The 25,417-nt window shown below is 41.4% G+C and overlaps 2 protein-coding genes across 2 annotated transcripts; one reads left to right on the forward strand and one right to left on the reverse strand.

Annotated features, from left to right (window-relative positions):
• Nucleotides 1–3,166: 3,166 nt before the first annotated feature.
• On the reverse strand, nt 3,167–4,534 carry LOC127771647 (cysteine-rich receptor-like protein kinase 6). Its single transcript, XM_052297573.1, has one exon. The coding sequence runs from the start codon at nt 4,468–4,470 to the stop codon at nt 3,625–3,627; it is 846 nt and encodes a 281-aa protein (XP_052153533.1). The 5' UTR covers nt 4,471–4,534; the 3' UTR covers nt 3,167–3,624.
• Nucleotides 4,535–9,066: 4,532 nt separating this feature from the next.
• LOC127770774 (glycine-rich cell wall structural protein 1.0-like) lies at nt 9,067–9,486 on the forward strand. The gene has a single exon (XM_052296578.1). It carries the CDS (start codon nt 9,067–9,069, stop codon nt 9,484–9,486), a length of 420 nt encoding a protein of 139 aa, XP_052152538.1.
• The last annotated feature ends 15,931 nt before the right edge of the window (nt 9,487–25,417 follow it).

Here is a 25,417-nt window from a genome sequence, read left to right on the forward strand (position 1 = left end):
GTATGATGGGTGAGTACCGCGCCTCCCACCTTTTAAGTCGTGCTCCCCATCATCAATTACCGATGTCGGACTAAACCCAACATCACCCTCAGCACAGTCTGACAGGGTTGTTGTGTCATCCTGAGCTAAAGCCACTTTAATTATGTACATAATGTTGAACGTACGGAAATATAGAAAAACTGAATTGATGTAGGATGATCCAGAGGCAAAGACGATAAAAAAGTTGCATTTAATTTTTTGCATGAACACAAACAACTACGGATGCCAAAGAAATTTGTTTAACATAGTCAATATAGTAAACAGTGCACTAGTCTCTTGACAGTTCAGGAGGCCAGACGGGCTTATTCATTAATAAATTATGTAGGACTTATTCATTAATAAATTATGTGGGACTTACATGCATTTGGTTTAAAAAAATACACAAGCACTAACTAACATTTATACTTTTCCAAATCGTGTCATCCCATTAAAACGTCGATCGCTCCTCTGAAGAGATTAGCTTTCACAATATTGCCAACCTTCGGAAGATCTCTTAATAAGAGGCTGCATGACAGCAAAAGCTTTCGCTTTTCCTAGATGGAGAGAGACAATTTTCAAGACCTCCCAGTCCAAATGTATATGTAGATTATGTAGAAGCAGACTGCAATATGACAATATATATAATGAGTGAATCAGACATGGCGATGTTGTCTGAATTGTTTCTATTTTGGTAGCAAGACACATGTATGGTTTATACTTGTATGCACGGCTGTGTCTTGTACACTTCAAAGTGAACATCTCTTAATAACTACCTACCGTATGATCAATTGGGAAGAAGTACTGTATGGCTTGCCTCAAAGTACAAATCATAGCACATATGGCATATCATAACATGACCTAAAAATCTACCACCCTTGAAGAGTTGTATTCCTCCTTATATATATAGATATGCCCTTCATGAAGAGAGGTACCAAAACTAATCTTAGAGGTTGGAATAGGGTTGAGAAGTTTTTATATATGTTCTTAATATTTTCTTCCATTTTTTTAGAGTCATAGGTAAATGTATTATTTCAATGGTATATATATGGAGGCATATACCTCATGACTAACATTGTGAGGTATATATGCCTCTATATACCTCCCAAGTCCCATGGAAAAAAAAAAGTCTAACCTTACCAATTGTATACTGTTCTTTCAATCAGTTCCACCGATTTTCTTTCTTTTTCCCCTTGAATAGTGAGGAGGTACCTTTCCAAGGAGGTGAGAGAAACCTCAATAATTATATACCTAGTTTTTGTGCACACCTGTTTGGATGCATTATGCATGTTTAATGCGTGACTCCTTTATTCACATGAAGGAAGCACATCACATGTTTTTATAATTGTTTTATAATGAAGAAAACTGTAGCCTTCGTACCTCCCAACTATTACAATGAACTAGCTATTTTCTGTCGCTCAACTACAACAATGGGTCAAAACATTACTCATATCTCTAAACATGAAACTCTTCACTGTATGAACAGATGAGTTAGCATGCTGACAAGACAATGCACAACTATTAACATCTCTCGTGTGCAGGGGAGAGAGATAGAAAGAGCAAAACCATAGTAGAGAGCTCAAGTGCTCAACAAATGGGCCAGGCCTCGTCAACATGTTGAGTCATGTATCCATGGCTAAAAGTTCATTCAAATGAGTGGAATGATGGAATGTGTCTGGTATAGAGAGAGGAGGAAAATTTGAAGTTGAGGGACAAAATATTTAACTGTTGCCATAGGTGTGGAATGGAAATTTGTTTAATATGTAATAATTGGATGAGACTATGGCTCGGGCATCTTGTTTATTTCGAAAAAGAATCAAATGTTGTTTCACCACTTAGTGAAACGCTTCAGAGAAATGGAATGTTTAAAAACTACAAACTGCAACACCAACAACCGTGACATGAAACATTGAGCCCAGTGATAAATCCATGGAAAGAATTCATAAAATCGATAAGTAAAGTCAAATTTGAGCGGAAACATTTGCATCTGACACGTAAAATCGTTTAAAGTTACTAATGCAGCACATGCATGAATGCAGACAGCCACTGCATGCTCAAGGAGATAGAGAGAGTAGACAGACTATCTGTCTAAGAGATGGCGCATGCAGCTAGAGAGAGAAACGAGGTGCGCCGGATGCAAAAAGTGCAAGCGCAAGATGGAGGCACAATCTGTTGGCTTTATCAGCAGACCGATAGGAAGCATTTTTAATGATAATTTCGTATAAATAAACCATCTGACTAAATTCTCCCCTCAGTTCTATTATATTTCTCGACGTGTTGGATAATAATACGGTCTCGAGAACATATTTTTAACTATATTTTTATTATATTATTTAATTTTATTAATGCATGTTTCAAAATTAATCTATGCATAATGTTGTAGTTTCTTCAAACTAGATATTTTAAAAGTTACTTCCTCTGTTTCACAATGTAAGTTAATGTAAGTTATTTTAGTATTTCTCACATTCATATTGATGTTAATGAATCTAGATAGATATATATGTCTAGATTCATTAACATCAATATGAATGTGGGAAATGTTAGAATGACTTACATTGTGAAATGAAGGGAGTATTGATAGTTAAAGTTTTAATTGTTGATCTCAATCTTATCCAAAACATCAAGGATTACGGAACGGGAGGAAGTACCAACATGAAATTGATACCAGGCACCTAATTTCCATAAAAAAAAATTTGGGGGGAGGTGAAATGTTTAAGTTGTCCACAGGTGAAACATTGAAAAAAAATAGTGATTGAAATACTGAAAGATTCTGTGAAACATATGTTGAAACATTTCAGTATCGCGTATGAACATGAATTTTCATGGTTAAAACATAAGTTTATATATCTTTCATAAGAATATAATTATGTGATATCTTTTTTTAATATTTAATAACAATAAATTCAAGATATAATCGGATTGTAAATTGAATATAAATAATTTAGAAGAAAACTCATGTCAAGCTATTTTAAAAAGGTAGAAAAGACATGGGAAGGGAGGAGAATGCTAGTGAGTAGGAAGATAGGCTATTGCATGTACATATAGCGGCCATGTAGCTTAGACATGGGTAATATGACGCCCTATCTTTTTTATTTGATTGGACGTCTAACTGAAAGCGTTGTCGATTATTTTAGCTTTTTTATAGGTGATGGAATAAAATATCTCGGTTTTTGCTTAATGAGCTATATCCAATTATTACAGAATTCACACAAAAGCAATCTCACACAGTGAGTTTAGAAGCGCACCAACAAAATATTAAGTAAGCACAAACTAATACACACCAACACAAGATAAAGCTCCCACAGCTACTGAATTTTATTTGTGAACCTCCACCTGAAGTTAGCGAAGAGTTGCATATCGATTATTTTAGTTATTGAACCGTTATAAATTTGGTTTTAACTGGATCGATGTCCAGATTTATTCACTAAAATTTCTCGGGTGAACGTGGACATTTTGTCGGAATGTCCTAATAATAGTATAGGTATACGTGTAGAGATTTGCTTGCACTTTGTCGGCCATAGGTACGGTGCACCTCCACCATTTTGGTGCGTAGAACTGTAGGCTGTAGCTACCGCAGCTTCCATCGGGTGCCAATGGCGACGACACTGGCTAGACCTTGTCCGCCCGCAGCACCACCATGGGAGCTCCGGTGTAGAACGGGCCGACGCCCAGCTCAGACCTCAGGTAGCACCTCGCGCCGGCGACCCTCGCGCCCTCGCCGTTGAGCGGGAACACCTCCCACCACCGCGCCAAGACGCCGTCGAGGCACCTGCGGCACGACGCCGGCGGCAGGTCCGGCGAGCACTGCGCCATGGAGTAGATGTTGCGGAACCCCGGGTCGCGGGCGTCGTCCCCCACGCGCTGCCCCGTGGCGAACAGCCTCGCCGGGTTCTCCTCCACCGCGTACCGCACGGTGGCCGCGAGCAGCTCGGTCACCGCGCGGTCGTACGCCGCGACGACGCCGGCGCCGCCGGTGATGTTGGTGCCGCTGATGAGCAGCGTCTCGCCGCCGGCGTTGTCGGTGGCGGCGAGGAAGTCGCCCTTGTTGGAGAATCGGGCGTAGCACTGGTTGTACACGAGGGCCACGTCCTTGGCGTGGCCGCCGTGGCGGCCGCCGCAGACGCGGCCGACGTCGGCGAGGACGCGGGTGCCGCAGTCGTAGCAGTCGGAGACGCTGAGGTCGCCGCGGCAGAGCAGGAGGCCGTAGACGGCGTCGGCGGTGCCGACGCCGCGGGTGCCCGTGGCGAAGAGCGCCGACGGCGAGGCGGCGGCGCCCGCGCGGAGCGCCGCGGCGAGGTCGCGGAGGTTGGACTCGTAGGCGCTCCCGGCCTTGTACGTGCCGGCGCTGGCGTCGCACGTCGGCCACGGCTGGCCGGCGGCGAGCGGAGGAAGCAGCAGGGCGGCGGCCGCCGCGACGACGGCGACGGCGTGGATGAGCGTACAGCGCGGCTGCATATTGGCGCGGCGTCACTCAGTTTAAGTTGGGATCGATGCAAATTAAAGCAGGTGAATATATATATAGGACGTAGCCTAGCGTACGTAGTTTTGGGCTGCACTGCGGCATCGATCTCCTACTTTTCGTTTTGGATTTGATCAAGTTCCAAATCGATCTCGGCAACTTGGGCAACTTGGGCGTGCGATAACGCACCAATCTGGCTGAATTCACGCTGAATTCACAAGTGATAGTTAGGTATTTGTCCACGCACACACCAACGCACGTTCATTTTGACGCTTAATTGTCAGCACCCGCGGGGGGGAGGGAAAGGGTCTCCAATCAATACTGTGGCACCAGCTAGTGGATCTTTGTTTGAGTTTCTTTGTTTGAATGGGTTTATTTATTAGATATTTGTTTTACCCTCTTAGGAATTTTTCAAACAATAGAAGGGTACCTCCTCATTGTAAAGTAACCAAATCAAATTATGCGATTTTTCTTGTTTCTTAATTAACCGACTATAGTTACAATACGTATAGCCTAAACTTGTATAAAATGTGAAACAACACAGCTTTGTATAGGGTTAATAACTCGATTTTCCACATCTACTATAGGAAAAAATATGATTTATACCGCCCTCAACTATGAAAGAAAAAAGACAACACACACCTCATCGGTTAAATCCGGACATTTAATCACATGCGGACATTTTTAGGTGGTTAATTTTGAATCAAGTTTTCCCACGGCATACTCCAATATGGAAAACGAGTTGACGAATAGATTGCCACGAGCATTTTTCCAACATTATTTATTAATATCTATGAAAAATTTATTCGCTTGACGAACAGATTGCCGCAAGTATTTTTCCAATACCTTTCTGTCAATATTGTGAATCTGTGTGCTTGTTTGTTTCCACCTCGTTCACGGAATCTCTAGACTAGCTATAGTCCCTATAATGCAGTGGGATCCTTACCTTATCAACGTGGCATATCATGAAAGCAATAGTAAGTTGAGTTGTGTGGTGAGAAATCCAACTAAATAATATTATGCAAATGTGCAACTCAATACCAATACGTTTTTATAAATCTGACAATGTAATTAGATCTTTTTGGTACATTTTTGGATCAAATTAAGATTTATTAGAGATGGGTATTTCTAGCTTTACAAATCAATGAATCTAGATCTACAATTACGTTGATAACATTTAGATAAACATTTAATTCCCGATTTAGATAAAATTTAAAACTTTGCACCACTATAATTTAACGTAAAAATTTTAAATTTACCGTGGGTACAAGATCTAAAACTATGCCCAAGTGACTTAGTTAGTATATTAAATATTGAATAGTAGATTGAATGGTGCACCATCGATCCTATGGTTGCAGGAGTCGGCGGCACAATACCTCGGGCTACAGATTGATCTGTGGTTACAAGAGCGTGCAGAGATCGGTCTAGGCACCAATAGTATACCATTTGGGAGGTTCTGTGCATGCCTGTCAGGTGCTCGCTCGAGATGTTTTTGTCTGTATATCTGTATGGCTTCCAGAATCAGGCATAGACATCCATATTTATATATCCAGTTTCTTCCGTTTAACTGAAGTGATGAAATTTGTTTATCAGTTTTCCCATAAAGAACACGTTGTGGTCGGAGACTTGGTATCCTGATGATCAACCACAGGCATGTAAGAAATTAAACATGCATGCACGATCAGCCTGCATCGATGCATCAAACATATGGTAATTGGAAAAAGTACGAATTACCCCCTGAACTATTGCGGTAGTACGATTTACCCCCAAAAACTATAATACCGGACATTTAACACCCCAAACACTTAAAACCGAATAAATTACCCCCCTAACTCGATTTGAAGCGGTTTTCAGCCTACGTGGCACACACGTGGCAATACAGTCAGCAAAATCAAATAAAAATAGGTGGGGCCCACCTTTCAGCGTTTTTTTTCACTCCTTCTCTCTCTCAGTTGATAGATCTTGCGGCTGGCGGGTGGCGGGCGGGTGAGGAGCCGACGCCGACGGGCGGCCAGCGGCGGGGATGGCTGCGGGCGGCGGACGGGCGATGAGCCGAGGCCGGAGGCGGGCAGGCACGGAGGCCGACGCCGACGGGCGGCCGGCGGAGGGGATGGCTGCGGGCAGCGGACAGGCGTGGAGGCGGCTGCAGGCAACGAACGGGCACGGAGGCGACTGCGAGTGGCGGGTGGGCGAGGAGCGGACGCCGACTGGCGGCCGGCGGCGGGGATGGCTACAGGCGGCGGGCGAGGAGCCGAGGCCGGAGGCGGGCGGGCGCAGAGACCGAGGCCGGCGGGCGGGCCAGGAGGCGAGGTTGGCGGCGGGCTGAGCAGGCTACACCGATCCTCCATCCCGCGAGCTAAGCAGGGTGGCGCCGCCGTCGTCTGTCCAGCTGTGGTGACTATGGCGAGCGGCGGCAACTGCGGCTAGGCGCCAGGCAAGGCTCTTCCCCTCTTTCTCTCTGGCACCGTCGGGAGAGCGGACCCCAGGCCAGCGGCGGGCGTTGGGGAGGCGGTGATGGCACGCGGCGCGGCCCACGACGGCGACTACAGCAAGTGGCCTCCCCCCTCTCTCTGTCTCTCCGTAGCGCCGTCGGGAGAGCGGACCCCGAGGCCGGCGGTGGGCGTGGCGGGGGCGTTCAGGGCGTGCGGCGTGGCCCATGATGAAGCTCACGTGAAGGAATCGACCGCGGCCGGCGGCGGAGGTCCTCCCGCACCTCTCTCTCCTCTTCCCCTCTCTCGGCGAGCACGGCACCCCGGCGGTGGCCGAGGACGACCTCGGCTCGGCGGGGAAGGTTGTCTCGTCGTCGTCGTCCGCTGCTGTTGCCCCTACAAGCTCGCGCCACCCCCTCCCTTGCCGTCGCTCCCCGTCTCTCCCTCCCCTCACCGCCACCCCCACTCCACCGCTGCCGCTGCCTTCTCTGCCCGGGCCACCACCACCACCACACTACAGCCATCCGCCTCCTGCAAAAGCTCCATCTCGCGCGACTCACGCATCGCCGCCACGGACGCGGTCGCCGACACTGTGCTTCGCGTTCGCCGTCGCCGCTCGCCCTCCCGGCACGCCCGCCCGCCGTGCCCCCTAGCTGATGAGAGAGAGAAGAGAGAGAGAGGGGTGAGGTAGGAGTACATGACAAGTGGGCCCACAGTTTTTTAATATTTTTTTATTGGATTGCCACGTGGCGCCACGTGGGGGTAATTTGTCCGGTTTCAATAGTTTAGGGTATCAAATGTCCGGTTTTGAGATTCGGGGGGGGGGGGGGTAATTCGTACTGTTCAGGGGGTAATTCGTACTTTTTCCTATGGTCTCTAAATGTCTCTGTATTCATCTGGAAAAGTAACCACATGATAGAAAAGGAGGCAAGACGCTTGAGCGAACTGTATGCAGCACGAACGCTGCCATGAATCAGAGGTGTCGAGTCGAAAATAGCCGTGCCGCAACAAAAGAAAACTAGCAGAGCAAAGCTCCTCTGGTCTTGTGCGATTCGGACTGTCACCGCCACGAAAATCATTGAAGACTTTCTTCGATGCCGTGTAAAAGCCCTCTTACACACGGCTAAATGACGTTTCAAGAGACAGTTCGCTAAATGACATCTAACAAAAGGCCTATGGAAATAATATATTTGTGTAGAATAGTAAACGGAGAAAAATACTACGAAATATTAGACATGTACGTATTAAGCTCAGGGACCGATATATACAAAATATACGTGGTAGAGATAAGAAAAGATTACATATAAGAAATAAGTTTACACAAATCAATACTATCCTAATACATTTCGAAATAAGTTTACACAAATCAATACTATCCTAATACATTTCTAAGTAACATATATATGTACTCTAACAATTTGTACACAGGTAGTAATCATGCCATATGAGGAAATCATGCCCTGTCTACATGATTGAGCTGATGTTGCAAATTAAATCCTGCATATCTACAAAACCTATGTCTCTTTCATTTGTAGATGGAGAAACTTGTGATTTCAAACAAAAGAAACCGCGGAGAATGAAGTGTTCAATCGATCAATTGTCCCATATTCCTAATGTGCTATAAGAAAAAAAGGGGAATACATTCAGTCCCTCGATGAACCAGAATCCTTCATGGTGGAAAAGCATCAATGGCTTCCGATGGACACATCAAAGCACATGCCAGCAAATAACTAGAACCTAGAACCTAGTTTCTCGAGCCTCTCTTGCTTCCTCGTGCTACATTGAGGCCGTGTTTAGATAGGGCCAAAGTGCCAAAAAAATCGGTACAAGGGGTGCAGTCTGGACTTTGGAACTAAACGGGTAGCCACCTGAAATTCGGCCATATTGCACATTTAAGGCCCAACAGTAGCCTAGGGTTAGGGTGGCCCATTATACCCCTGGGAGGCGCCGACGCCACCGATCCTATCCATTCCCCATCGCCTCTTCACACGCGCTAACCCTAAGGTTCTTGTCCCCCGCGTCCTCTCTCTTTCGAACTCGTCGGCGTCGCATCTGTCCTCCCCGCCGCTGTAATCCAACCCTACCCCGGGTGAATCGAAGGGTTCCTCGTCTAGATCCAGCACATCCGCGGCGGCGCGTGCAGCGGAATCGAGGGAGCGTGCAATGGATTCATACGAGGGCGACAGCAACAACGGGGGCGGCTACGGCGACGGCCATGATGGCGGCGGGTACGGCAACGGCGACAGTGGCCACGGCTACGGAGACGCCAATGTCGGGCGTGTGTTCGGCGACGGCAACAACCTTGGCGGATACGGCGGCGGGAGCACCATCCTCCTGTACGGGGCCGAGCATCGATTCGGCGCCAGCATCCCTACACGCGACTTCCTCGCGCAGCCTCTCCATCTCTCCCGTGATGGTGGCCGCACGTCCTACAACTCGGGTGGCTTTGGCGAGGGTTCTTCCAGCAAGCCAGAACCCTCCCGGTTCGACTTCGGGGCTCTCGACCTCAACTACGGCGACAAGTGGTTGGCCATGCATGGCTACCAAGACCTTCTTCGCAGTGGCGAAGGGGATGGCAGTTAATGCCCTCCTGGCGTAGGCGTCCCTCTCCGTACCATGCATCGCACGCTCGGGTTGAGGGGCCGGCCAAGTGCTCAAGGAGCTTCCGGATCTGGGCCGCGACGGGGCGGTCGGATGTCGGCGGCAGGAGTCAACGGGCCGCATGCGATTGGAGCTGGGTTCCAAGCGCCAATGGCACCGCCATTTGGAGGTTCAGGCCATGGAGGCGTATTCATGCCTCCCATCCGGCCTCAAGCTCGAGCCGCATCTCAGGGTCGAGGCCGAGGTAGGGGTCGCGGCGCACGGCGCTGGCTGACAGAGGTAACGACGTTTTTAGGTTTTGCAATGTGTGGATTCCCATTTCATTTGAGGTTAACAAGTGGTTCATCTGATTAGTTGCTACGTACTACAGTTGTTGTAACTTGTCAAGTACAGCTAGTACAATACTTGCGAAATGTATTACAGCTACAGTTAGTTCGTATGGTTAATTCCTATGTATTACTGCTTACAGCTCTTATGTTAGTTGGTTAGTAATACAGCTATTACAAAAATTGTGGTACAATTTTGTGCAATAACATGACATAGCGAGCGCCGAGTTCATTGTGATAACGGTGTTTAATTCCGATTGATTGATATGTCGCAAGGTCATTGCTTTCCCGGTTTACTTGTCCCTCTAGGATTTCAACGACAGGGCATCATGGACAAATGAGAACACCAAACTTTTTTGCGAGCTGTATTGCAAGCAAATAGATAATGGCAACTGCATAAGGGGAAGCATGAGTAAAGCAGGTTGGAAGGAGATCAGAAAGGGTTTTTATGCCACCACTGATTTTGTCCACGACAATGAGCAATTCGGATTTAGATACAGGGGTTTGAAAAATATGTGGACCTTCATATTGAGGTTGCGTAGAGACACTGGTTTGGGCCAAAGACCTGACGGCACCATGGTTGCTTCAGACAAGTGGTGGGATGACAACACTAAGGTACAAAAACTTCACTTTTTCGTTGCGCAGTTTTACACATGATCGTTCCTATGCATCTGACCGATGCATTCATTTTGTGCAGGACCACCCTGAATTTAGGAAGTTGAAGAATGGGATGCCCGACTATCTCGAAGAAATGGACCACATGTTCATGGGGGTGGCTGTCGACGGATCGACTTCATTTGTTCCTACATAGCCCGCAACCCAGCCGGCCAACCCCATTGTGGATGTGGAGGACAGCGAGGATGACGAAGAATCCGACGATGACGACTTCGACCCCCTAAGCCCCATCAGTGTTGGGACGAAGAGGTCGCACAGCATGAGGAGCACACCAAGCACGCGGAGTAGGGCTACTAGTCCAAGCAAGAAGTTGAAGAGCCTAGCCGTCCGCGCCGTGGTGAACGAATTGAAGGTGCACACGAGCTGTAGAAGGAGAAAGCGATAGCAATGGACAGCTATTCGGCACAGCGTGAGAAGAGGAGGGATGATGATGATGCTCGCGCGGGGGAAAAGGCTGAGCGCATCATGGCACTCAGTAGGGAGTGCTGGGTCACAGAGGCGACTCCACACTTGTGGGTTGCCATGTTCAAGATGCTCAAGGATTGAGATGCCGTCAATGTCTTTGAGCTATCCAATCCTGAAGGAAGAAAGGCCCTCCTTGAGCACCTCGCACGGGTCGACAACTAGACCTTCTAATGCTTGCTTAACATGTTAATGTATCAGCCTTAGTTATATCTTTGGGTTATGTACGCTTTGGAAGCTATGAGGTGCTATGTCTGTTAGTGCTGCTATGTTTGTTAGCTATGTCATTTATGGTATGTTGGCTACTGTTGTGTTGCGAACTATGTCATGCGTAATGTTGGCAATTAAATATAAGTTGTAGTAAGGCTGTCTTTCCAAATTCATTTCTTAATATGAGGATGTTTGAAAGTTACCGTTGTTGTTTTACTTTTATTACAGGAGGATGTGCGGCTCCAACCTGTGGATACAAAGGATGAAGATTCCGACAAAGAGTTTGGCAGAGTTATGATGGAGTACTTTATGGACGATTATGCATCCACCGCGTTTCTGTACGGTACGTTACATCTTGCAAAACACATTGACAAGTACTGCAACCAGTCAGAATATAGAGATGTTAGCACAACAATAAGTGCGTTGGAATGGGTAGAGAAGAAGCATGTAGACAGGAAGCGGTGTTACAACATGTTTAGAATGACCTCCGATATGTTCTATAGTCTTCATGATCTATTGGTCGACAAGTATGAGCTCAAGTCTAGCATGAAATCTAAAAGTATTGAGGCGTTAGGATTGTTTCTTTGGATGGCTGGGGCTCCACAGTCGGTTAGGCAAGTTGAGGACAGATTTCAGCGATCATTAGCAACAATTCACAATATGTTCCACAAAGTTCTAGCAAGCCTTTTGAAACTAGCTGCTGATATAATTAAACCACGTGACCCACAGTTTGCAACATTGCATTCGAGACTGAGGAACCCTAGGTTCTATCCTTATTTCAACGACTGTATTGGGGCGATAGATGGAACCCACATTCCTGTGCAGGTTTCCAAAGATCATTTGGTTCAGCACATATGTCGACACCACATTACAACGCAGAATGTCATGGCATGTTGTGATTTTGACATGATATTTACATTCGTGCTTGCTGGATGGCCGGGTTTTGTGCATGACATGAGGGTGTTCAACGATGCAATGAGTACATACAATCATGTTTTCCCTCATCCACCTCCAGGTACACTGCTACCTATTCTATGTTTGCAATTTCTAACCTCCATCACGTGTAACGTACAGGTGTTTACCGCTGCAGGGAAGTACTATCTAGTGGACTCGGGCTACGCAAACCGGATTGGGTACCTGGAGCTGTACAAGGGCACGAAGTACCATAACACAGCCTGATAGCAACAGCAGCAGGGGAGCTGCACTTGTCCTTACGACCGCTGCCTCCATAATAGCTGAGCCAAAGGTGGCTTTCGGGAGGAACCCCTCCTCCCCGGCACGCGAAACGAAGCATGTATTATTGCATGATTAATTAAGTATTAGCTATTTTTTTTAAAAAAATGGATTAATTCGATTTTTTAAGCAACTGTCATATAGAAACATTTTGCAAAAAAACACACTGTTTAGCAGTTTAAAAAGCGTGCGTGCGGAAAACGAGGGAGAGGGGTTAGGAACTTGAAGGTAAGAACACAACCAAAGGATAACATATGTATATCCAGGGTTCCTCATGTCTCCCAGTCCTAAACTGTTGGACGAACGAAGGGTCTGCATGCATGCCTAAGCATATCGCATATGATTTTTAGGTTAGAGAGAGTACATATATATAATACTACCTCCGTTTCAGATTATAACACTTTCTAGCATAGCCCACATTTATATAGATGTTAATGAATATAGGCACACATATATGTCTAGATTCATTAACATATATATGAATGTGGACAATGCTAGAAAATCTTATAATATGAAACGGAGGAAGCAGTAAGGATGAGAAAACTGCAATGTATGAATAGATCATATATATAGGCTGTATAAGTGGAAGAAAATATAAGCATATGTGGGCTTAATTGATTTTAACATATAAATGTTGATATCAAACATGTAAACTAGCAAAACCATCTCATGCGCATAACCTAGAGATAAAATCGCACATGAATAAATCAAATGTACGGAATATAATTAATGTGTACCGCTAGATATTTTCTAGATGATTTGCACTTGACGTAAAGGGTGCCGCTTTGACCACGCATGCTACGAAATGTTGACGATGACTCGTCACAACCGAGAAATGATGAAGACATGTCACCGTGAATATACAGCGGGAAGCCACACATAGCACTTCCCAAACACCTTATTCGCTTGCAGTGATGACTATACACAACTACTTCCTTTACACCGGAGAAGAGTTCGACCTAATATTTTATGTCTGTCTTAGTAGATTTTATCGTTTGTTTTAGTGGATCCCTATTTAACATTAAAAGTATATTAATTTTTTCCCAATATCCTTTTCCTAGTGCAGGACTTTGAAGTAGAGAGTTTAAGAGAAATGCTCTCCCAATCGTCGGTGTTTGCCGGTGAGTGGGATCTCGTAGATTATGTGTATTGCACATGAGTGTGGGATGGAGTATATCGATTACAGACAATGGTGCAATATAGAAGTGAGGCAAATTAAACCCAATATTATTTATGGTGTGTGTTTTATGAAGGTGGCGTCTCGGTATTATTAAGATATGACTAGAACGTCTGGACAATCTTCACAGCTCGAAATCGAACCAGATAAATCGTGCTAGACTGATATGGATTTTTACATCACACCAGCACAATAAAAGATGTACTACAGACTTGACTATGGCAAAGATAGCAAATGAATCCCTCCGGGATTTATCATGTTTTTTCTTATCAAAGTACAAATGATCAGTTGGTGTAGTGCTCGATCCTGTATACACGTAAAAAAAAAACATCTGAAAATGAATCGTAGGGTTTTGTCCTAATAACCCGATTGATTTATGAGAAAGTTCTGTGGAAGATCAAAAACCATCCCAACTTGGTATGCAGCTTTCGAAATAATTAAGGCTACAATATCCCCATCACTCTGCCAAGCATGTCCTGGAGACATAGACCCTATGAATGAACTAGTTTACAACAGTGAAATTCTGACATAACCTGGGGAATATATATGCACAAGCACTTAAACTGCAGTACCTAGTTCATGGCAGATACAAAACTGGCATAGACTTTAGGTTTATCATTGTGCAAGATGTTATCACAGAGGCTAAAAAACTGCACTCAAAGCACCAAAGTGTGGTTAGCCTGGGCCTGCTAGTAGGGATGAAAAACGGATCGAATACGGTTCGAAACTAGCTCTATCATATTCGTTTTCATATTTTTTTAATCAAAATCGGAATCGGAAACCCGAATATGAAAACGGAATCGAATATTATCGAATACAAATACGGAGCGAATACGAAGCGAAAGTATTCGCGAAACGAATACGGTGACGAATATTAGTCAGAATATAAAAACCCCTCACTACTCACAAATGATTTTTGATATTGTGTTTCTAAAATCATGCTCTATCATGTTATTGTATTTTTACTGCTATTATTTTGGCCATTTTTTGTGACTTTGTTTTATCAATTAAAAATTTGAATTTTAAAACTTCGAATGATATTTTGAAGCAGTAAATAAATTCAGCTGAAAATGTCATGAACATAAAAGTTGTAGAACTCATCAAGACATTCAACTTTTATTTTAGTCATTTCTTCATCCGACAAAGTGATAGTAACATTGTTCACAAAATTAAAATCTCTCTATTATAGTTTATAAAAACAAATGAGAGATATGTAAATTTTGTGAACAATGTTACTATCACTTTGTCGGATGTAGAAATGACCGAAATAAAAGTTATAGATCTTGATGAGTTATACAACTTTGTTGTTGATGACTTTTTCAGTTGAAATCATTTAGTATTTGAAAATGTTGTTTGAAGTTGTCATATTTTCAAATTCAAATTCAAATTGTTCAAACAAAGTCATATAGAAAAATGACCAAAATAAAAGTTATAGATCTTGATAAGTTATAAAACTTTGTTTTTGATAATTTTTTCATTTGAAATCATGTACTACCCGAAAAAATTATTTGAATTTCTTATATTTTAAAATTTAAAATTTATATAGTTCAATCAAACTCGGATGGAGAAATGACGAAAATAAAATTGGTAGGTGTCAATGAGTTCTACAACTATGTTTTTGATAACTTTTTCATATGAGTTTATTTAGTATTATAAAATTTAATTCGAAGTTCATTTTTTCTAAGAAGTCTGATTTTCCTTCTCTTTAGGTTGGGCTAGCTTATGGGCCTTATGTGTAAGTCGGATATCTGATAAAAAATACAGGATAATATCCGACAGATATCCGATTCCGACGGATATCACCTATATCATATTCGTTTTTATATCGAAAAAAGTATCCGAATTCAAAAATTTTCGAATATATCAGACCGAAACTAACCGAACCAAAAAAAAGTCAAGTAGAATAGAAATTATTCGAATCACTTTCAACTTTACCTGCTAGTCATCGGCAAAGGAAGATGAGGGAGTGTAATTGCAGCACAGCATTTCCCAACGCCTCCAAGTCCCAGGCACAAGTGTTTGGAGAAAAGACACGATGCGTGATTAAACAGTAACTGGCGCATCTCCCTAGTTTCTTCTGGTAATAAGAGCCAACACATACGTGGAATGGAATGGTAGTTTTTTATAGACGTCCTCTCGGTGCGTCGTATAAGAACGGTAAAGTTTTTTCTTTCAAACTATGCATATCTCTAGCCAGAGAACTGACTACTAGTACCTTCTAAATATATGTGTTCATGTGCGCAAATTGGCAGACTACCTACCTCAAAACTATTACTATCTTAACTTATGTCGATTCAAATCTCAGAATCTTCAATAATTAAGTTATAGAAATATCAGGATTTAATATGCAGAAAGATTTGTCCACGTCACCAACAATATTTTTTTTACTCATAGTTAAATATAGAATTAAGATTACCTTTGAATCGCAAGAATAGAAAAACACGGGATTCTAATAGTATTATAAGTGCAAAACAGAGTATTGCAAAATATAGGAAAAAAGTGTAAAACAAATAATTGCAAAATATAAGAAAAACACAGAAATAACCGTTTGATTAGACTGCAGAAAAACGTAGGAATCAGATGAGAGAGATAGACTAAAAGGGAAACTTCCACGAGGTTGGAGCTCTTGCTAAATTGTCTAAAATCTCTATAGGATTGTCTATTCCATATGAAGTTCACAGGATAATATAAGATTCAATCATTTGTTTCAAAGGTTTTCATAGGAAATTTTTCCTATTAGATTGAAATCCTCCGAAATTCTTATGTTTTTTCTTCAAATCAAAGGGGCCTAAATGCTTTACTCAGGACTATATGGATAAATCTCAGACGTTTATTTTTTATTCAATTATAGTTTTTGGTTTTCACTACATATGCTATGTCCAGCATGTATAACAAAACTTACTAATACATGGGAAGGAATGGCTCGGAGAAGACTCTTGTCTAGTACAACTATGTTCCACAAATCTTAACCTGATCGATCAACAGGCTTCAAACTTTCTTTTTCCACACTTCGATTTGTTTGAGCGCCTCTGTTTTTCCCCTGTTTGTTCGGAGCTCTGTTCCGCCACTGTTTTTCACGTCATTCATATTGTGTGATTTGTGTGAACTGTCACATTTATCTTTGCGTGATTTAGCCCGTTTAGTTCCCACCTTTTTCTTCAAACTAGGTAGATAGCCCGCGCGGCACCTTTACTTAGTGGTGTTTGAAATTTTGTTATCATGTTTATGTATAGGTTCTTTTTAAAAAATATATCTTTTTTACTTTTAAAAATCTGCATTTATCAATAATTTGTTAGGGATTGTTTTGAAAGTTGGTTTCGTTTATTGGACATACGGACGTGCGCTAAGAGGGAGGCATGTTCTTAGACATTTGTCTACATGCATGCGTAGCTATGCAGGTAAGTTGGACCGACGAGGACGTCGGGACATTTGACGGTTGTCTGTGACATCCTACTTCACTTAGAATGTGGCCTTTCTTTTTTTAAAAAAAATGTGACCTATGTTGCTCATAAACGTTGTGTGCGCTTGAGTAAAACCAACTTGTAAGTCATTGTCCCTTCAAACATATTATTTTCAGGCTAACTATTTTACACAAAGTGAGAACAAAAGTGTAAGTGCGATGATATTTGAAAGTGGACGTACTAGTTGGATGAGCTTGGCTGTGTTGTTCTAAATGATAGGTTGTTACAAATTGTAAACTAAAATTACTTGAATCATGTCGTAATATGTCGCAAGAATGGAGCTGGTTCATATGAAACTATAATTTATATTACATGTGTTTAGATTTTTTTTTAAAAAATATCATATTAATTAAAACCGTAATATATTTTTTATACTAAAGATGTTTTTTAGATTTTAGGATATATTAGTTTAAGAAATTTTTTATTAAAAATGTGGTAATATGATTTCTTTATCTAATTTATTAAATTAAGACATACCCACGTACTCTTATTTACTTCTCCTACCTCCATCCATAAATCGAAAGATTTAAATTTTATGGTAGATTATAAGGGATTATAAATATTACTCGTACCATCCAACCATCTCTTATTTAATTTTTATCCAATATTACTTTAACCACCTTATAATTCTCCAACTACCCCTATTTAATGAGACTTATTGAATGAGGGCAAAATACCCCTTGTTGGGCTTCTTAGTATTTTTTTCATTCCTCCTTATTTCCTATAAAATTATATGATCCATTTTAGGCACAAGATAGTAATTAAAAAGAGCTTAATTCGTAGAAGGATTTATTTGTACCCTTTGGATTGATTTAGCTTTACCTATTTGTATAGTTAAATAGACCTCATATACACGATGAGAGATATAATTAAGTTGTTGGAAAGACGTCATATGTTTAGTGGTACATAGTAATGTGTCCACCAATTGTATTTTTTAAAAAAGGTGGTTATTTTGTCAGCGGTAATTTTTAGGATTTTCTTTTATTCAGCAGTTAACTTAATTGCCGTATGGAGAAAAAGAGGCGACAACCTATGGGCTCGTCTCGTCCGTGAGGAGGAAAGTGGATACATGCTCGTCCGTGAGGAGGGAAGTGGATATGTGCATTGTACATATGAAATCTGACGGTGAAGACTGATCAATAATCTTTTTAAGATATAGATCTAATAGTTTAAAATAAGGTACATAGGTTTGGGGTAATACGATTTTTTTCTCAGAATCTCTTATATTTACTTTAGTTTATTAGAGCATCATGTGGTAGCTTAGGAACGTTTATAGAAAGCCATGTGGTATCTTGACAGAGTTTATTGGACATTTAATGAAATTTTAGTATATAATAATAGATAATTCATGTCATGTTAATTAATATATCAATCAATAATTAAATAATTTGTATGTGTAGTCCCAACATAATTTTTTATTGGTTTGCCACTTAACAATTAAGTTGGTACAAAGTAATGAGTCCACCAATTTTATTTTAAAAAATAAGGTGGTTATTTTTTCAGCGGTATTTTTTAAGATTTTCTTTTTTGCAATGATTAACTTAATTGCCGTATGGGAAAAAAAAAGAGGCGACAGCTTGTGAGGAGGGAAGTAAATACGTGCGTTGTATATAGAGACTTTGGCAGTCTTATTGATCGGTAGGTTTTTTTTATTAAGATATAGATCTAATAGTTTAAAATATGGTATATTGGTTTGGGTAAGACGATATTTTTCTCAAAATCTCTTATATTTACTTTAATTTATAAGAGCATCACGTGGTGGCTTAGGAACGTTTGTAGAAAGCCACATGGCAGCTTAAGAGCGTTACTAGGACGTTTAATTGACTTTTAGAAATAATAATAAATAATTCATATCTTGTTAATTAATATATCAATATATAATTAAATAATTTGTAGGTGTAGTGCCCAAATATTTTTTTTATGGGCTCGCCACTCAAAAGGAAGAGTATAAATCCAATTGATGTCCCAATATTTTTTTTTGAGTTCCCACTAAAGATTAAGGATATATAGATCTAAGTGACGTATTATAGTTTTTTATATAGAAGCATATATACTAAGAGAATATTTATAACTATCTAATTAAAATTTTATAGTATGTATTGGTTGTTAGCTAGAAAATAGGAAATAGGAGAGATGGAAGGGGACGGAGGGAGTACGTACATACATGTGCAAACATATTTTTTTCTTTTTGAAACTTATTAGGTGAACGTGTGAACGGAGAGGAAACATACATATTTTTTTTCTTCAATATAAGATTTAGTGGTGAAAATTAATAATTTAATAGGTTAAAATATCGGGTCCACCGGTTTAAATGAAAGTGCCACGTGGCGGTATATGAGCGTATGTAGGAGTGCCACATGTCGACGTAGGAGCGTTTGTAGAAAGTTTAATGGACTTTTAGTATATAATAGATAGATAGACTGACTTTCAACTTTTCCATCACATCAAAACTTTTCTACAAACATAAACTTTCAACTTTTTTCTTCAAACTTTTAATTTTAGTCAAACTTCTAATTTTAGCATGAAACTAAACACATCCTTAGTATCTTCCGGTCGTCGACACCTCGTCCATAGATACTACTCCCTCCATCTATTTTTGACAGTCATATTTCCAAATCTGAAAATTTTATTTTTGATAGACATATTTCAATCCAACAAACTATCATCTTAATGACTTTCTCGGATTTAATGCGTGACTCTCTATTCTTTCACACAAGATTGGCTATATGGCATCGAGAAATATAAATATTAATGAATCGCTTGTTTACGAGGAACGACTAGTAGCATGTTTAAATGGATGATAAGTAGAATTACTTATCCTTGGTATGTGTGACAAGATAAAATATGTCTATCAAAAGTAGATGGAGAGAGTACCACGTAGCCCAGAGGCACTATGACCGATCAACAATCACACATATACCAGCCAATAAAGTCAGGCGTTCGCGTGACTCTGACCATCTTAATATGGTGTGAAAATTTATAAAGTTTTCACCATAACAAAATAAGTATAAATAATCATCTTCACTACTACTTGAACCACCGCCTTCTCAACCATCTCTAGTGTTGTGTGACCATCTTATCTGGACTTGAGAAGTAACAGATTAATAACCTTACATTGCAATAGCGGTGGTTTAGAGTACTAATAGGGTGATTTTCCACGACTTTCTAAGATTATATAAAACTCATGTATATGTGGTATGGTAATATCATTGTCCTATTTCCGCACTGTATTTAATTTAAAAATATCATTTTTTTCTGCTCGTTATAGTACTAATTAGAACTTCTTTCAAGTATATTATTCTTATTGCGTAAGTCATGATAATATAAGCTAGGTGTATTTTAAACATACTCCCTCCGTTTCACAAATATAAGACTTTCTAGCATTGTCCACATAGATGTTAATGAATCTAGACATATATATAATGTAGGCAATGCTAAAAAGTCTTACATTATAAAACGGAGGAAGTAGTAATTTCTCAAGTCTCATCTATAGGTAAATAAGACACCTTAAAATATGTTCTACAATGCAACCATTTCAAAGTAGTGACCTACTACTCTGTCAAAAAAAACCAAAAATCGAATTTCTAGTTACGAACCTGGACACACACAAATTAATTAAGGATTGGTCTTTTTTTTTTTTGACAGAATGGTACCAAATTAATTAAGGGCTTATATATAAAACAAATTCAAATTGTAAAACTGTCATCATGCGTCTGCCTCTTCCTTTAACTAATCTATGTCTGTTACTAGTTTATCTCGTGTAGACCCTAGAAGTACCATGAAGATATGCTAGCACCTTTTTTTTTATTTTGCTTTATGTCTTTATCAAACGGTATGTTTTGTTTCATCGTAGAATCCGACGGCTAATAATATTTACTTTTCAGTACTTCAGATATCTGGTCAATTAATTGTCTATCACACACATCGCATACGTATGATTTGATAATTTGCTTCGAGATACATGGATTGAAAGCAATGTTTTTAATGAAAATAACAGATGCAGCGACGATCAGCACGTGCCTCCAAGTCATACACTGTGACCAGATGTCAAACTCGAAGTTTACAACCAAATTAAAACGCCAAGCATAGATATGTTTTTGTTAACGAGTTTACAACCAAATTAAAATCAAGTCCAAGTCCAGCCGGTAACATGGTACTACCATACTCTTAAAAAAATAGCATGCATGTTAATTAAGTCCATTACATCTTAAATCTTTGAAAAGATAATCACAAAACATCATCCAATAGATAATAGATGTTGCATCAATAAGAAAACAAAACAGATAATAAATCCCAGTCATAGGAAAAAAGAGGGTGTTCTTGAGCTTTTCAGTGTCTCCTTCATATGTGGGAGAGAGATATAGAGTAAAGAAGACACCCATCAGAAATAAAGAAAATAATAAATGTTTGTATGATTGAGAGAGATGATAAAAACATTTCTTTCTTAAAAAAACATAAATTTTATATATTTTTCACTAAAATTCTTCAGTGACATAATACCAGTAATAGATTATTCTTAAACATAAAAAAAGGATAATGATAGTCATGCGAATGCACGACGTCTTGTACTAGTATATATGGTCAATAATTTCAGTAAATCGAAATGTGAACAGGAGCGATTCAAGTCCTTGGTTATTGTTGTAGGGCTGCACAAGCAGCTATATAGGCTAAGCAGCTATAGGCTATAGCTGCCCCGGCGTGAATGGAACACTCTGCCAATATTACTGGGTGCTTGAATTGGCTGTTGATCGACCTTCCCGTCTATCTCACTGGGTGCTAATGCAGGCCTGCAGGGTACTTACTTTTTACAAAATTTATTCCCTTGGCGAAGGTGGATGTTCCTGATGCCTACCAAGCTTAAAATGCTGCCCAGTCCAAAAGGAAAAGCAAATATGACAGTGGCAATGTTCATAGTAGTTAACCCTTGTATATGACAGTGACTCTATGGGAGACGGGGAAACGGCTAGCTTCTGGAACTCAGCTTGGATGCAAGGGCGGCGGCCGAGGGATGTGATACCACTTGTATATGCAGTATCCAAAAGAAAGAACAGAAGCCTCAAAGAAGGCGTCACAGATAACGCCTGTGCGCAAGACCTAAATTTCTCCTCCCCAGATGCAATGACAGTTGAGCTACTGGACCAAATAGTAACTCTGTGGTCGATAATCCAAAGCGTGCAGCTCAGTCCAGACGTGACAGATGAAATCACTTGGAAGTTCACCAATCATGGGGAGTATACAACAAGCTCCGCCTACAAGATGCAGTTTCGTGGATCCATCAATGCAAACTACGACGCAATCATCTGGAAACCATGGGAACCAAATAAATGTAAAATCTTCGCATGGTTGGCCATCCAAAACAGTCTGGGTGGCTGACAGGCTGACTACATGTGGATGGCCGAATAACACTTTCTGCCCGCTCTGTAGACATACCCGGGAAACGGTGTTCCACCTCCTAGTAGACTGCAGATACTCTAGGAGGATTTGGGAGAATCTGGCTTGCTGGACGTCGCAAGAGCACATCAAACCGGGCAATTGGGCTCAACATGCGTCGCTCCAAGACTGGTGGACTGCAATAGCAACACATCCAGGGGCACCGAGAAAAGGAAATCGCACCCTTCTGTTGCTAGTGACATGGGAGATTTGGAAAGAGAGAAATCAAAGAATTTTCCAGCGCAGCGAACTCTCCATACTATCGCTCTGCGCAAAGATAAAGGAGGAGGCCAAGACCTGGACTCTAGCCGGCACGAAAAGGCTATCTGAGATAATCCCTTAATCCCTTAATTTTTTTTCTCCTTTCCCCTAGTTTTTTCCAAAGTATTTAGCTCTGTACAGTTTTTCTCCCACTATATTCAATGAAAGGGGCACAATCTAGTGCCGACTTCGTTAAAGAAAAAGTAGTTAACCCTTGTCTGGTTGTTATATATTTATCCTTTCCACCAATTTTTGGTCATAAATTAGAGGTGCAATGCCATCCTTGTGTGTTTTTTAATGAGACCTTTCACAGTCCTTGAAGGGAGGCAGTACCATATCTGACCGTTGATCTGGCGCGATCTAACGGATGATATTGCTTGGTACCACGTCCTCACATGTGGAGGTGCCGATTGAGCATGTGGTAGTGGGAGGGGTAGAATTGTACTTTCGAATCAATCCTTTCTCCCGATCCAAGCATTCAGTGAACTCTCTGCGTCCCTCTGTCTCCACATTCGAACGTCGTGCCCCCCTTCCGTCTTGCGCTCAAACTTGGATGGCCGCCGTCTCCTCCACTCCCGCTTGAATGCCGAAACTGCCGGCCGCCATCATCTCCGCTCTTCCTCATCCTTTGATGCTCTCCCCCTACGGCCCTGCCCCATATGGATGTGGTTGGGCCAGATCCAACCGCTGAGGTTGGGGTGCCAGATTTGGTTAAGGATGCGCTTCCGCGAGCTTGCAAAGACGCCGATTGGAGACCTCTTGCCACCCTCCCGGCGCTAGTACGTCAGAGGGGGAGACCATGTGGATGTGGTTGGTCGACAGTGACGGAGATCTCTCATACGGCGGAGATCAGCGAACATATTGCAAATGATTTTCTGTTTATTTCGCACGCCTTGGATGTGGTTGGTTGATAGCGTCGGAGATCTCTCAGACGGCGGAGGTCAGCAAACATACTGCAAATGATTTTCTGTTTATTTCGCACACAAGGCGTTCGGCGGAAAACAAAATGCTAGCCTCCCAAATTCTAGATTATAAATGGAAAGCGTCCTTCCCTGTGACGCTCCGGCACTCTCTACTTGTATTATTATACTACAAGTAGAATTCTTGCTCTTTCTTCCTCTTCCTACCGTTCTGCCACTTGAATCTCCGGCGGTAGCTGCCGTGAACTCCGGTGTGTTCTGCTGGTGTCCCTCCCGAACCTGAGCACCACCTCTACCACAGCAACTGCACCGTCTAAGCATGCCTCCATAACCCCATTTCCTCATCCTAGTAGGGGCGATGCAAAAGATGCAGCATCGGGTACAAAGACGAAGAGAGATAGAAACCATGCAATTAGAACGTTATTATATGCATGTAGTACAGAAGTTGTCATCTCATAATTAACTCTCTGCCCCATTGTAATACACACCTAGCAAAAGTGAAGGGAAAAAGAGTGTATTAGTGTGTTTCTTTAAATAGGAGAGTGTGTTTTTTTTATCTCCTGTTAGTTTTATCTTTTTGTCCTTTTACCTTTACTGCGGGATTCTTAACCTGTAACATTATTGTAGTATATAAGGAGAAACATATTTGCCAACCACTTATTTTAGGGACTCTCGTAATTATATATATGATGTTATTTTTAGTGTGAAAGCCTCCTAAATATTTGGAAATGACTAAATGGGGACGTTTTATATTGTACTTGAGCAAGACAGCTCGCAAATGGATTAAGCCCCTTCTGTAATTCATCAGTTAATGTGATGCATGATTGCTGATTCTGAACAAAGACAGTGTCAGTGAAAACAATTGAAGTGTTAGTAATTGGTAACTTGTGAGGAATTAATCTGAATCGTCAAAAAACTATGCCAAGATGGTCCCTAAGCTTTACAGCCTTACGAAACCGATTACTCTGGAACGGTTTCAGAGAGAAACTATGATGGAGATCGACAATTTCTTTGGTCAAATTAACATTCCAATAAAATATCAAACTAAGAATAGGCTTCCATGGCGCAAATATAATATATATAAACATCATAAAAGGATGCACAACCTTCCCAGCATATAATCTCTAATACCGATTTTTGGGTCCAGACTCTTGTTTTTCATTGGGCCATGTGGCGCCCTATAAATTTAGTTAGGGCTCACTGAAAAACTGCCACGTGTGATGCGTGAAGTATCCGGATTAAAAGAGATCGGGAAAAAAAAAACGTAAACGTTTGCCTGCGTGTGTGTGCGGGGTGGGCTTTGCATCTAGCTAGGCTGTGCAACCTTGGGCCTGGGCCTGTCCCTGGCGCCCCACGGCCTTTCTGCAATATGTACCGCAGTCCGCAGTACTGGTGAATGGCCTCTTCACGCAGCGCTAAGCACGTTCGTTCAAAAGAAAAGGGAAGAAAAACAGCGTGAAGGACTGAAGTGTACAGAGCCAGTATAGAACAAAATAATAGTAATAAAAAGAAAAGGAGAAAAAAAAGAAAATAATAGGATTATGCAATCAACTACAATTACTCGGAATGAGGAAAAGTCACTTCATGTTAGCATCATGTGTTTCTAGAAAATTAGAAAAAAATAGTGAAATTAAATGGAAAAAAAAATATAGCAGCAACAAGGATTGCGTTAGGACAATCGAAAGTCTCTAGATAAATACAATCTAGAATGTTTACTTCAAACAAGGAAAATTAATACCTAAATTTCTATAGAATAGA

Source organism: Oryza glaberrima, chromosome 4 (assembly GCF_000147395.1).
Source record: "Oryza glaberrima chromosome 4, OglaRS2, whole genome shotgun sequence".
NCBI classification, from domain to species: domain Eukaryota; kingdom Viridiplantae; phylum Streptophyta; class Magnoliopsida; order Poales; family Poaceae; genus Oryza; species Oryza glaberrima.

Excerpts from the sequence above, each read along its gene's own strand:
- LOC127771647 (XM_052297573.1), bottom strand. The coding sequence starts at position 4,470 with ATGCAGCCGCGCTGTACGCTCATCCACGCCGTCGCCGTCGTCGCGGCG.
- LOC127770774 (XM_052296578.1), top strand. The coding sequence starts at position 9,067 with ATGGATTCATACGAGGGCGACAGCAACAACGGGGGCGGCTACGGCGAC.